General features: G+C 36.3%; 1 protein-coding gene across 1 annotated transcript in view; it reads left to right on the top strand.

Moving 5' to 3' along the window:
• The window catches only part of USH2A (Usher syndrome 2A (autosomal recessive, mild)), a 1,454,174-nt gene that overhangs the window by 381,802 nt on the left and 1,058,640 nt on the right, over nucleotides 1-13,732 (top strand). Inside the window, exon 18 of the mRNA XM_006890571.1 lies at nucleotides 1,817-1,986. Coding sequence (XP_006890633.1) covers nucleotides 1,817-1,986 — 170 coding nt within the window. The remainder of the gene's footprint in view (nucleotides 1-1,816; nucleotides 1,987-13,732) is intronic.

Here is a 13,732-nt window from a genome sequence, read left to right as displayed (position 1 = left end):
CTCCTCCTCCTCCTCCTATTTTCCCCCCTTCTTCTCTTCTCCTCCTTCTTTTTAATTGGTTTGCTTACAAAGGTCATAGACATTGTGTTTCACACTATTTTTCATTCACACAGTGTTTCATACAATCATTCTGATGCACTGTTTTATAAAATTATTTGAACTATTATTAGCACACAATGAAAGTAGTGCAGAAAATTATGAAATTTGATTAAGTTTCATCAAGCTGGAACTTCACTCTTTGCTGACCCTCCCATAGGTTTCCAAAGACAGTGTATACCATGGAAAGACAGTGTCAGTTTTTCTCCCAGAGGACCTGGTGGATCCAAACTACATTCCTTAGCACTAAGCACAAGAATTCCCTAAATTCAACAGTGCTAATGTGCATTTTAAAAGGCAAAAATTACAAGCTTGCCTACATCGTAGAAAATTTTAATATGCATTGATCAGTGAAGAACTCAAAATCACATAGTATTTGAACTAAGTTTAGGGGCAAAATAAAATCAATGACTTAACAATAATGAAAATCAGAATTAGAGGGAGGGATATTGTTACAGTATTTTGGGGAATGGTGCCAAGTACACAGATTTGTTTCTGATCCTGAAGTGCAAAATTTTGCACAACTTATATCCAGTGAAAAAGACAATAGTTGCTAATATCATATGTATGTTTCTATTTTTTACTTCTCATTCAGGCTGAATGGGTTAGGTAATAAGAGGCACAAGATAAAAGATATCTAAGCATAAAACTATAATGTAAAAATACATCCATGAGCAGTTGGTAATTTGCAAATAAAGGAAGAAAACAGATTTTTAAAATTCCCTTCAGATATCATCACTAAGGAAACTATTCTATACCTTAATCTTTACTTTAAAAATACTTTAAATTTCATGATCCTATAAGAAAACATAATGTACCCTTGTTATACTTGGAATCTGTGAGTATCCAAAGAAACCCAGCCCTGATCTCAGTTTAAGACTGTGGAGATTGAGGATAGTTTTAGGTTGATGTCCAAGGGAATAATTTCATGAATAAAATGTGCATTGTGCTTGAGCATCTCTTAATGATTACCAGCCATCTTGGACAAATAATAGTGTCATGATAGCACAAGTGATGAGGCATAGCATTCTGGAAGGGCAAAGTCAAGGTCAAGACTGAAAATAATAGGTGAAATTGTAATACTGGACCCTCATAATCTTATGGGTCACTGGCTAATGGAAGTGTGATGAGGTCCTTTGATAATACACCTTTGGTTAGCACATTTAAAATCCATATTAAGACCTCAAGGATGGCAGAAGGGAAATGTGTGTGTGTGTGTGTGTGTGTGTACTTTGAACATTTCAATCAAGTTTTATCAAAAGTTTAAACATTTTTCTTTGAAATTATTTAGGGTGTTTAGATTTACTTGTTTCTGAACAGCACAAGCTTACCTATTGTAACAACGAAGTTTAGTACATCACCATGCATTGTCAATTTTGTGGTTTGAGAATGCGTTGTTTCTGTGAATTCTCCTTTTAAAAAGACGTTTGATCCCTGCTCAATTATCCACTGATCCCTTTTGTAAACATCATATTCCAGCATGATTTGGATTTTTTAATTGGGAAACATCTTTCTTACTAACATGAAGACAGAAAAACCTTTGTTGATAATATTAAGAAAGTAAATATCTGTAAAGGACTCCAGTATATTATTTTATTTAAAAAAACCAGAATATGTCACAAGAAAAAAAGGCTATGTCATAAAAGAACGAACAAAGCTGTGAATTCAACTTTAAGACTTGTAAACACAGCACTTACTGTTTTATTTTTCTCATTGATAGTGCCTGTGTTCATGATCCCTCCTTCAGTCCTCTCTCTCTCACCATACTCTCTCAATGTATCCTGGGAGAAGCCAGAAGATAATGTTACAAGAGGAGAAGTTGTGCGATACATCATCACGATGATTTCTGAGCAGCCTCTTCAACAATCTATCCCAGTGGTGTCTTCACAGGTATTGTTATTTTTCAATGTTAGTCCTTTTAAAATGAAGTTTCAGCTTCCTATTCATGTTTCTGAATTTGAAGGACTTTGTGATTGACTTCTCTGTATACTCATTTAGGTAGTGCATTTTGGTATGTAACATAAGACAGTAGAACTGTGAGAGCCAGAATCTATGTAAGGTGAAAATCTAGTAGAGAAGAAAAACTCAAATTTGCTCTATTTGCACCCTCTCAAAGGTAGAACCACTGTGATGTTTTATGGAAAGAGCCTTGCTATCAAAGATTTCACTCTGTGCTCCACATCATTCAAATTTGTATTACTTATTTTTATAATATAAACATATTGAAATATAATAGTTATAATATTGCTTCATAAGACTTCATTCTTCTGTTTAACAAATATTTTCTTTTTTTAGAATAAAAGTAAATTTTTTATCCAGGAAGAATTAGCTTTATTTTAATAAAATGTTTTAATTACAAATAAGAGGCAAGAAATGAGAGATAAGGATTCTGAAGCTTCATCTTACATACTTTGGAAATGTTGCAAGGAGGGACATCATTCTTGGGAGGGCCAAGGGACAATACAAGAGAAGAACCTCAGTGCTCAATGAGATAGATTGATTCAGTGACTGGGATAATTGGGGTAGGTGTGCTGGAGACAATAAGATTGGCACAGGATAAAGCAGAGTTTAAGGCTGTTGAAGGTGACTTGACAGCACATAACAGCAACAACAATTACAAACATTGTTTAAATATAAATCTTGGGTTTGTTTTGGGGATATTTTTGTATGTTTGTTTTTATTTAACACATGTTTTTAAATACTTTATAAGAGCTGACTTGCAGGAACTGCTTATCAACATGCATTTTAGATATCCAATACTACTATTAACCAATCAACATTCATTTGTGTTTATTTAATCTTTTAGGCATATTAACAACATTGATAAGAAGATCTTATATGTAGTACAGTTTGTATATTTCTACTACCTTGGAAAATTTATAAAGAATAGAATTTACTGTAAAGAATTAGAATAGAATAGAATAGAATAGAATTTCTGAAGAACAGAATTTCTGAAGAATAGGATTTACTGTAAATGGAATAGAATTTTACTGTAAAACAGAGCTCTGTTTTATTTCAGACTGTCAGCCTCAGAGAGACTTGCCATTGTCCAAAGGTTGAGTGATTGGCAAAATAAAACAGGGGGTTTGAAGTATCTGCTTTTGCCATATATTGTTCTTCTGGTTCTGTTTATGCTCAATTTCATGTACTCAGCTCAATATTGTAATGAATTTCTGTGTATCTATCTGGTGGTCAAGTAGCATGAAGCTGCGCCGCAATCCCAAAAGCACACCTGTTGGGGAATGTTGGGAAGGAAGGGAGGGCCTCAGGCCAGGACAGATCGCCTAAGTTCCAAATAAGTGCAGGCTTCCCAATGGCCTTTAATACCGGGTAGAGAAAGCTCCCCTGTGTTTGGCTGTACCGGCTTGAGAAAGCTCGCCACCTGGGAATACAGCTGCCGCGTCTATTAAGCTGGGAGTGGTCCACGTGAGGCTGAGGTTCTCCGAACCAGTCCACATGTCTCACAGCTGTAAGCCCACCTTATGCTGTCTTTCTGTTTAAATGCTCGTATATAAGTGTACTGCAGTCCCCAATAAAGTTGAGCAGATTGGCTCTCTGATTCTCTTCCAGAGCATTGTATTTCCTTGTGCTTACCCCCATCAGGGTGTCACTGTTAGTTTCCAGCGAACGGACAGCGACACACGTGGTTGGAAGCCCAGCTACTCTGTGGGAGAAAGCTAGGCAATCTCCTCTGTGAGATTAACTGCCTCTGGAAACTTGCTGGAGAGTCAGCAATGAGTTGGTTCTGACTCTATGGTACACAATAACAACAACAATAACAACATTTGGAATTAGGATTTTAGTGTGTCTTACAAAACCCACCACAGCTGTGTGATGTTCCATGGTCAGGTATTTCATCATTTTACTGGGACCCTTGCTCACACATACATGAATTAATTGCCATCAACTCAGAGCCAATTCATAGCTGAACATCAGAAATTGTTTCAAGGCTGCAAATCAGAATAAGGAGATTGACCATTGTTTTTCCTCAGAGCTACTGGTGGATTCAAACCTTCACAGAAGTACCATCTTTGGTTAACAGTTGAATTCCCTGCACACTATGCTAGCAGAAATCCTAATATTTTTCAAACACTGGATACTTTTAATCCCAACTTCACGTTCTACTTTGTGATTATAAAAAAAAGGGGGTTCTCTATAAATGTATCACCATGTTTGCCATGATAGTTTTTCTAACAGAGTGGAGAAACTATAGAACAGTCTCATTGATTTCACATGCAAGCAAGATTCTACTGAAGATTATCCAAAAAAGGACTGGAACAGCACATCAGCAGACAACTGCAAGAAGTCCAGGCTGGGTTTAGAAGGGGTCGTGGTACTAGGGATATTGTAGCTAATGTTAGATGGATCTTATAGGAGAATGGGAATCCCAGAACACTTGATCGTGCTACTGTGAACCCTATTCTTGGACCAGGAGGCAGTCGTCAAAACAGAGCAAGGAAACACTGCATGGTTCAAAATCGGGAAGGGAAGGGCATACGCCAGGGATGTGTCCTATCTCCATGCCTTTTCATCCTGTATGCAGAACAGATTATCTGGGAGGCTGGGCTCTATGCAGAGAAGTGTGGCATCAGGATTGGTGGAAGATCTATCAACAATGTGTGTTATGCAGATGTCACAACCCTCCTTGCTGAAACTGAGGAGGACCTGAAGTGCTTGCTGCAGAGGGTCAAGGACTGAAGCCTTCAATATGGATTGAGGTTCAATATTAAGAAGACAAAGATTCTCACCACTGGACCAATTCGCAACATCAGGATGGATGGTGAAGAGATTGAGATTGTTCACAACTTTAGTTTACTTGGCTCCACAGTCAACACTCTTGGCACCTGCAGCCAGCAAATTAAAAGACGTATTGTCATGGGAAAGTCTACTGGTGGTGACCTCTCCAAAGTACTGAAGAGCAATAGTGTTACTCTGCAGACTAAAGTGCATCTGATACAGGCCATGGTCTTTGCAATCACTTGTTATGCATCAGAGAGTTGGACAATGACTAGGGAGGATAGAAGAATTGATGCCTTTGAGCTCTGGTGCTGGAGAAGAGTATTGAATGTACCATGGACTGCTAAGAAAACAGATTCATCCTAGAGAGGGTTAAACCAGGCTGCTCCTAAGAGGACAGGATCCTGAGGCTTTGTCTGACATACTTTGGACATGTTGTAAGGAGGTACCGGTCCTTGGAGAGGGACATCATGCTTGGGAGGGTGGAGGGAGCGCAGGAGGGGAAGGCCCTCTATGAGGTGGATTGATTCAGTGACTAGGGTAATTGGGATGGGTTTGTCGGAGGCAATGAGATTGTCACAGGATAGAGCAGGGTTTAGGGCTGTTCTACATAGGGAAGCTATGAATTGAAAGTGACTCGACGGCACATAACAACATAACAACCTCCATATCAAAAAATTTTTTAAACCAAATGACATGCCTGTTTGTACTAATGTCTGAATCTATTTCAGTGTCCTTTCTTGATTTGCATCCCACTCAATGCTGAAAGTATTCTGTTTTACTCAGCAAATTACCCCTATTAGTATTTTCATGTTTGCAGTGTGCTCCCATAATCTTGAGACTTTGCATTTCCTTCTTTGTGATAGTAGATACAAGGTGCAGTAATTTATCCTTTATTTTTTAATGGTTGTTTTAGTTTGTCTCAAATCACCAGGCATTTAAAACCTTTACTAATACTTTAGGTTCCATTTTGTTAGATGCTATCAAGTTGTGTATGACTCATAGCAATCACAAAAACAAAAGTTCAAAATCTTGTTATATTCTCTACCATCCTTTGCCATTTTTAAAACCATTACAATCTTCCTTTCTTATACTGATTTACTTTCCTAGCATGCTATCTTAGAAGAACTTGTATCTGTGGGCAACATGCTTAAAACATGTTAGATGATATTTTATTATCCATTCCACCCTGTTTGTACTTCTTAAAAAAAAAGACTTGTTTATTCTTTTGATATAAGGTATTATTCTGCAACACTATAATTCAAACACATCAATTCTTCCTCAGTCTTCTTATTCATTGCCCAACTTTCAGATGCATATGAAGCAACTGAAAAATACCATGACTTGGACCAAGTACACCTAAGTCTTTAAACTGACATCCTTGGTCTTAAGCACCTAACAGCAGATTTCCCCAATACAACATGTCTTTTGAATTCCTGAACTGCTGCTATCAACGCTGTTGATTGTTGATCCAAGTAAAATGAAATGGTTGATGATGTCAGTCTTTTATCCATCTATCCTGATGTCTATAGGTCCGGTTGTGAAGATTTTTTTCTTTATGTTAAAGTTCAGCCTATACTGAAAGTTTTGATCTGCTTCAGCAATTTCTTCGAGTATTTTTTACTTTCTCTAAGCAAAGTTGTGACATCTGCAAAATAGAGGTTATTAATGATATTAATAATTAATAATAACTTAAGACTGGAATGGAAAAAATTCAATATAAACAAGATAGATAGCTAGAAAATATGACTTTGGGGACAGAAATGAGTCTAGAGAGTACACAATAGAATTTTTTGTAATCAATAATTCATTGCTGTAAAAAGAGTGGATGCAATATGGGGATGGATGGAATACACAGGTCTCATATTGATAACATTTGTTAAAAGAGAGAATAGAGATACTCAATATTAGCAATTAAAAAAAGGCCAAGGTCCGCCATGGAACTACATCACCAATTCCTCATATGCAAGTTCAAAATAAAGCTGAAGAAAGTGAGAACAAGTCCATGATAGCCAAAACACCACTTTAGTTTTCTACTCCTTGAATTTAACTAAATCCCAAGAACAGAGTCAAAGCATTAAACACTGATGGCCAAAGATCAGAAAAGTTGTGGGATGACATAAACAATATAATAAATGAAAAAGCAAATGGACATTACAAATACAGGGATGAAATGAAAGACTAAAGGGATCTTAAAAGAGACTCTAAAACATACTTTTAAGGTCTCAGTCTTCATAAAATTGATTACTCATTTTCGAGAGAACGTATGTCTCTCCAAGTGCTCAAGGTGCTTACAATTTCTTGATTATGATTTACTTAACTTAGATGTTATTGATCTATGAGACTAATACTGCAAAAGAGATTTTCATAACTGACCTCAAATTGGTGATGACCTCAGCTTTTCCCTGTCTTTTTTCAATCCATCATAAGCACCAAGCAAGAGCCATCTAATACTATGATTCTTATAGACACTACTTTCCACATCACAGTCTTAAAATTCCTAATTCCAAGAAGTCAGTGAAGTCTCTTTCCCTGATAATTCATTCAAATTCACCAATTGTTGTTGTTAGGCCCCATCGAGTTGATTACAACTCATAGAGACCCTATGAACAACAGATCTGAAACTTCCCCTATTCTACAACAACCACCCTAACTATTTCTGTAAAGGTCCAGGATATTGAGATTGTCACTTTGTCAATACATCACATTGATAGTATTATTCTCTTTAGCTGATCTTCAACATTTCTAAGCATCATGTCTTTCTACAAGGACTCATTCCTCTTGAAAATATATCCAAAGTGAGACAGAGCTTCATCATATTTGACTCTCAGGAGCATTTTGTTGTACTTCCTTCAAGACAAATTTGTTTGTTCTTGTTTATTTGTTTTTACTTTTGCCAGTCCATTTGATATTCAAATATTCTTTACCAACAACAAATTAAAAAGATGTTTCTTTAGTCTTCCTTATTTATTGTCCAACATCCAGATGTATAGGATTCATTTGAAAATAACATGACTTGGATCAGGTACACATTTAAAATATAAATGGACATATTTGTTCTTTAGAGCTTTGAGATATTCTTTGATAGTAGGTTTCCCAATGCAGGATATTTTTATTTCTAGACTGCTGATTTAGGTCAAGTAAAGGGAAATCATTGACAATTGCAATCTTTTCTTGACTAGTGAAAGTTTAATAATTTTATCAACTAGAACATGATATGAATATCATTACCCCATCTAATAATACCAACGGTACAGGAACAATATGATCCTAGCAATTGATGCAGAAAGGAATTTGGAAAAATCCAACAGCCCTTCCTGATTAAGACACTCAGCAAAATGGGAATAGAAGGCAATTACCACAACATAGTGAAAGGTATGTAAACAAAACCAAGAGCCAAAATAATTCTAAATGGAGAGAGACTAAAAGGGACCTTGTGAACAGGGACCAGATGTTGATGTCCATGGTTACCACTTCTATTCAATATTGTACTGGAAGTACTTGCTAGAGTAATATGACAAAAGAAGGAAAGAAAAGACATCTATATCAGCAAAGAGAGAGTTAAACTGTTGCTTTATGCAGGATAATATGATAGTGTACACAGAAAACCCCAAGAACTCAACAAAGACAGTGTTGGAACTAGTAGATCAATTAGTAGGGTGGCAGGATACAAGATTAATATTAAAAAATCAGTGGCATTTCTCTACAGTAATGAAGAGAACTCAAAGAAGGAAACCAATAAAGCATTACCATTTACAACGGTCAACCACAAATTGAGATACTTTGGAAAGACCATAACTAAAGATGCAAAAGACATGTAAAAAAAATTATAAAACATTTCTGTGAGATGCAATAAAAGACCTAAGTAAATGGAAAAATGTTCCTTGTTCATGGATAGGAAGACTTAATATTTAGAATAACAATCCTACCAAAAGCAATCTACATGTTCAACATAATCCCAATACAGATAGCAAAATCATCTTTTGAAGGAGATCAAAAGGGAAATTGTCAAGTTTATTTGGAGAGGAAAGAAACCTCAAATAAGCAAAACACTTTGGAAAAATAAAAATTAAATGGGAGTCATAGCACTCCATGATCTCAAAACCTATTACAATAGTACCAAAAGAGCATGGTACTGGTACAATAACAGGCACATAGACCAATGGAACAGAATCAGAAACCCAGAAATGGACCTCTCTATGTATAGTCAACTGATATTCAACAAGGAAATAAAACCTATCAAATGGGGAAGTGACAACATCTTTAACAAATGGTGCTGGCAAAACTGGACCTGCAGAAATCTGAAACACAATCCACATCTCACTCCATAAATAAAAATAAACTCAAGGTGGATTGGAAACCTGGGAGTGAAATCCCAAACCATAAAGTCCATAAGAGACAAATTGACACCAAGCTTAGAAGGCCTAGTCTATATTATAAAGATACTACCAAATATAGCCAGAAATTTACAATCTGGAGAGGACAAAATTGATTAGTAGAACTTTCTAAATATTAAATTTCTGTGCTCATCAAAATGTTATGCTATAGGGTAAAAGAAAAACCTACTGACTGAAAAAAAATTTTTTTGACAATACCATCTCAGACAAGGCTCTAGTGACAAAAGTTTACAAAGTAATACTGGACCTCCACAAGAAAAAAACTTGATACAATTACAAAATGGGCAAAAAAATATGGAAAGACATTTCACAGAAGATATCCAGTTGGCCAACAGACACATAAAGAAATGCTCAAAATCTCTGACAATACAAGAGATGCCCATCAAAACCACAGTGACATACAATCTTACCCCAGTAGCAGTGGCAAAATTTAGCAGGGCAGCAAGTAATAAATTTTGGAGATGATGTGGAGAGGTGGGAACTCTCAAAAACTGTTGGTGGGCTTGTAAAATGGTACAACCACTCTGTAAGGCAGTTTGATGTTTCCTCAAAAAGTTGAACATAGAAATTCTGTATAACCTTGCTATTCCACTAGTAGGAATATACGCCAAGGAAATTAGGACTGAGACACAAACAGAGATTTGTATATCAATGTTCATAGTAGCAATATTCACCTTTATAAGAAGATGGAAACAGCCAAATGTCCAACCACAAGTGAATGGATTGAGACATCATGGTGCAATCTCACAATGGAATACTATGTAGCACTCAGGAGCAATGATTCCAGAAAATACTAAATAACTTGGGAGAGACTGGAGATCATTATGCTGAGTGAAATAACTCAGTCTCAAAAGGACAAATACTGCAGAAAACCATTATTGTAAAATTAAACGGATAGGTAGTAAAACATTTATGGGAAACCAAGCAGGCTTGAAGAGGTGGAAACAGAGGGCTGAAGATGATGAGTAGGGAAAAACCAGAGGGTTGGACAATTTGGTGGATGGAGAGAATAAGTTAAGGAGATGAAAGATTCAGGCAGAGACCTAAAGAAACAAGGCTATGATGGGCAAAGTCAAATGCTGATTAATTTTATAAAACATAATTCATGAAAATCATTGTATGAAACACAATGTGAATAAAGAATATTATGGAGCCAATATATATTACTTTTATAAACAAGCAAATATAAAATAAAATTTAAAATTAATGAAGTAAAAGAAATACAACCCACCAATAGTAATATCTTGATTACCACCTATCTGTTATGTGGTCTCTGTCATAAGACCACTTTTAACACCACTGATCTTCATTCAATTTCTCAGAAATAATATTTTTTAGTAGAAAACAAAATAGAGTTTTGCAAAAAACAAATAAATGAAGACATGAATAAAATAATTAAATAAAGTAAAACACTAAACTGTGAAGCAATAGAGGAAAAAAGCCCTAAGTTAACCCTGTTCATCAGCCTAGAACGGAAATGTCCCTCTAAGATTTTTCCCAAGTCAATGCAAATAATCAGACCTTTGAACTCCAATGCTCAATGGGTAAAGTCACAAAACGTAGCCCGCCCTTTCTTCTCAATACCTTCGAATTAGGACCAACTTATAAGCTGAGAGTTTAATGAGTTTTAGAGCCTATAAATCACACTAGAGATTTCCCTTCTTTCTTCTTCAGAGCAACTGGTGGATTCAAACTACCTTTGGGTTGGTAACATACCCACTAAGCTACCAGAGCTCCCTGAGACACCTCTAGGAAGGGGCTGTTATATTGGGTGATTATTTGACAGTCTATAGACAAATGTGTGAAAACATACTTTGGCAATGGGTAATTAATGGAGTGGAAGAGAGACATGAGTTGCAAAAGTCAATACTCATAGCAGTTGCATTGCTGAATGCTTGAGTCCTTATAGGTCATGAGCAGTGTGCTATAATATCCATTTAGTTGTCCTCTATTTTTAAAATCCATTCAGTCGCCCTTTGTTTCATTACATAGAAAGTACGTGTTAGCTTTCTAGTTTTTAATAGCTTTCTAATCTTTGGTGCCCTAGTGGCAAGAAGCTGCACTACAATCCTGAAGGCATGCAGTTTGAAGCCACCAGATGCACCACTGGAGAAAGATGGGCAATTTACTCCTGTGCAATTAACTGACTCTGAAAACCTGCTGGAGGGTCAGCTATGGGTCGATTGCAACTTGACAGTACACAACAGTAACAACAATTTATTAATTCTCTATTTTGAAAAATAATACAATTAATCCCTTCCTCTCCACATATTTAGTTTAATTAAGTCATTAAAAGATATAATTTTGAATCTTTAACTTTGTAACTCTAAGATGAATGGGAATTCCAGAACACTTTGATCATGTTCATGCAAAACCTCTACCTGGACCAGGAGGCAGTCTTCAGAACAGAGCGAGGAAAAACTGCATGGTTCAAAATTGGGACGGCCATACGCCAGGGATGTGTCCTATCTCCATACCTTTTCAACCTGTATGCATAACAGACTATCCGAGAGGCTGGGCTCTATGAGTCGAAATGTGGGGTCAGGATTGGAAGTAGACTCAACAAACAATCTGTGTTATGCAGACAACATAACCCTGCTTGCTGAAACTGCAAGAACCTGAAGTACTTGCTACAGAAGGTCAAGGCCTACAGTCTTCAATATGGATTGAGGTTCAATATCAAGGAAACAGTTTCTCTTAATTGAGCCAATTGACTGCATCATGACAGATAATGAAGAGATTGAGATTGTTAACAGTTTTAGATAGGTTGGATCTACAATAAACACTCTTGGTACCAGCAGGCAGGAAATAAAAAGATGAATCGCATTAGGAAAATCTGCTGTCAGAGACCTCTCCAAAGTACTGAAGAGCAATGATATCAGTTTGCAGACTACAGTGTGCCTGCTATAGACTATGGCCTTTGCAATCACTTGCTATGCATCAGAGAGCTGGAAAATGACTAGGGATGATAAAAGGAGAATTGACGCCACTGAGCTGTGGCGGTGGAGAAGTGTACTGTATATACCATGGACTGCTAAGAAAACAAACAGGTTCATTTTGGAGAGAGTGAAGCCACGCTGCTCCTTGGAGGCAAGGATTCTGAAGCTTTGTCTGACATACTTTAGACATGTTGCAAGGAGGGACCAGTCCTAGGAGAGTGACATCATGCATGGGAGGGTGGATGGACAGTGCAGAATAGGAAAATCCAAATGAGATGGGTTGATTTGGGTCACTAGGGTATGTCGGGGACAATAAGATTGGCACAGGACAGAGCAGGATAAAGGGCAATTGTACTTAGGATCACTATGAGTCACAGGTGACTTGATGGCATATAATAACAGCAATGTCATATGTAGACAATAATTACAGAACAGGGTTCCGGTCTTTTGTTCATGAAGTAGATATGATTAATTCTTTACTCTGCGGTCCTTAACAACAACAATGCCATATGTGTTTAATTATGCTGATTTTCTACTTCAAACAACATTTTAAGCTTATAGATATTTTAGTTGTGATATAACTATACTTAATATCACTTTTAAGACATATAACATTTGTATATTTTCTTTCATGCCAATCCAAATGTTTATGATAGTTTAATTTCTATGATTATTGTGATACATAGTCTTTTTGATATCTCATCTCTAAATTACATCCTGGTTGGCTTAAATAACCTTTCAGAAGAACTCAGAGTGTATGATAATGTACAGTTTTCTACATAATGATTTCTGATGCTTGCACATTTTGCATGTAATGAAAAATATGCCATTTAGCATCTGTGTTTCCTTCAAAGTGGCAGCTGTATAAAACTCAGCATCAGTCCCTTCTATAAGAGTTTAGATATTGTTTGGTCAAGCTGGAAAGAAATGATGAATATCATCTCTTTTTTTTTAATGACTTTAACCATTGATGCTTAATGTCTGTATGAATTCATTGAGATTGAAAATATTAATCAAATTAAACTTCATTGCCCTTTGGTTCATAGGGAGAAAATATTTCATTCATTTTTTTTAATATATCAATTGTCAAGGGAATAAGGAAATCTGGTGTTGCAGTGGTTAAAGTGTTAAAGTTGGAAATTTAAATTTACTAGCCACTGGGCAGAATAAATATATTATTTGCTTCCATAAAAGACTTAGAGTCTTGGAAATCCCATGAGAGGATGTAAGTCAAAATCTACTCAACAGCACTGAGATTCAACATAAGGAATTGCTTTACTAATATGCAAAAAAGAATATTTGTAAAACTTTTATTAAAAACTCATGGATTTTAACAAAATTGGATGACTTTCAATCAATTATAATTTTATCAACTTTGAAGGATCAATTATCTCATGCATGAGCCTGGGAATCCTTATTTTAATCATTTAAACTCTAGTCATCTCTGACAACTTCCTGTTGTTGTTGTTACGTGCCGTCGAGTCACTTGCGACTCATAGCGACCCTATGTACAACAGCCCTAAACCATGCTCTATCCTGTGCCAATCTCCTTGCCTCTGACAC

The sequence above is a fragment of the Elephantulus edwardii genome, unplaced genomic scaffold (genome assembly GCF_000299155.1).
Source record: "Elephantulus edwardii isolate Elephantulus edwardi_28Jun2011 unplaced genomic scaffold, EleEdw1.0 scaffold00090, whole genome shotgun sequence".
NCBI classification, from domain to species: domain Eukaryota; kingdom Metazoa; phylum Chordata; class Mammalia; order Macroscelidea; family Macroscelididae; genus Elephantulus; species Elephantulus edwardii.
This window is presented reverse-complemented; position numbering and strand designations above follow the sequence as displayed.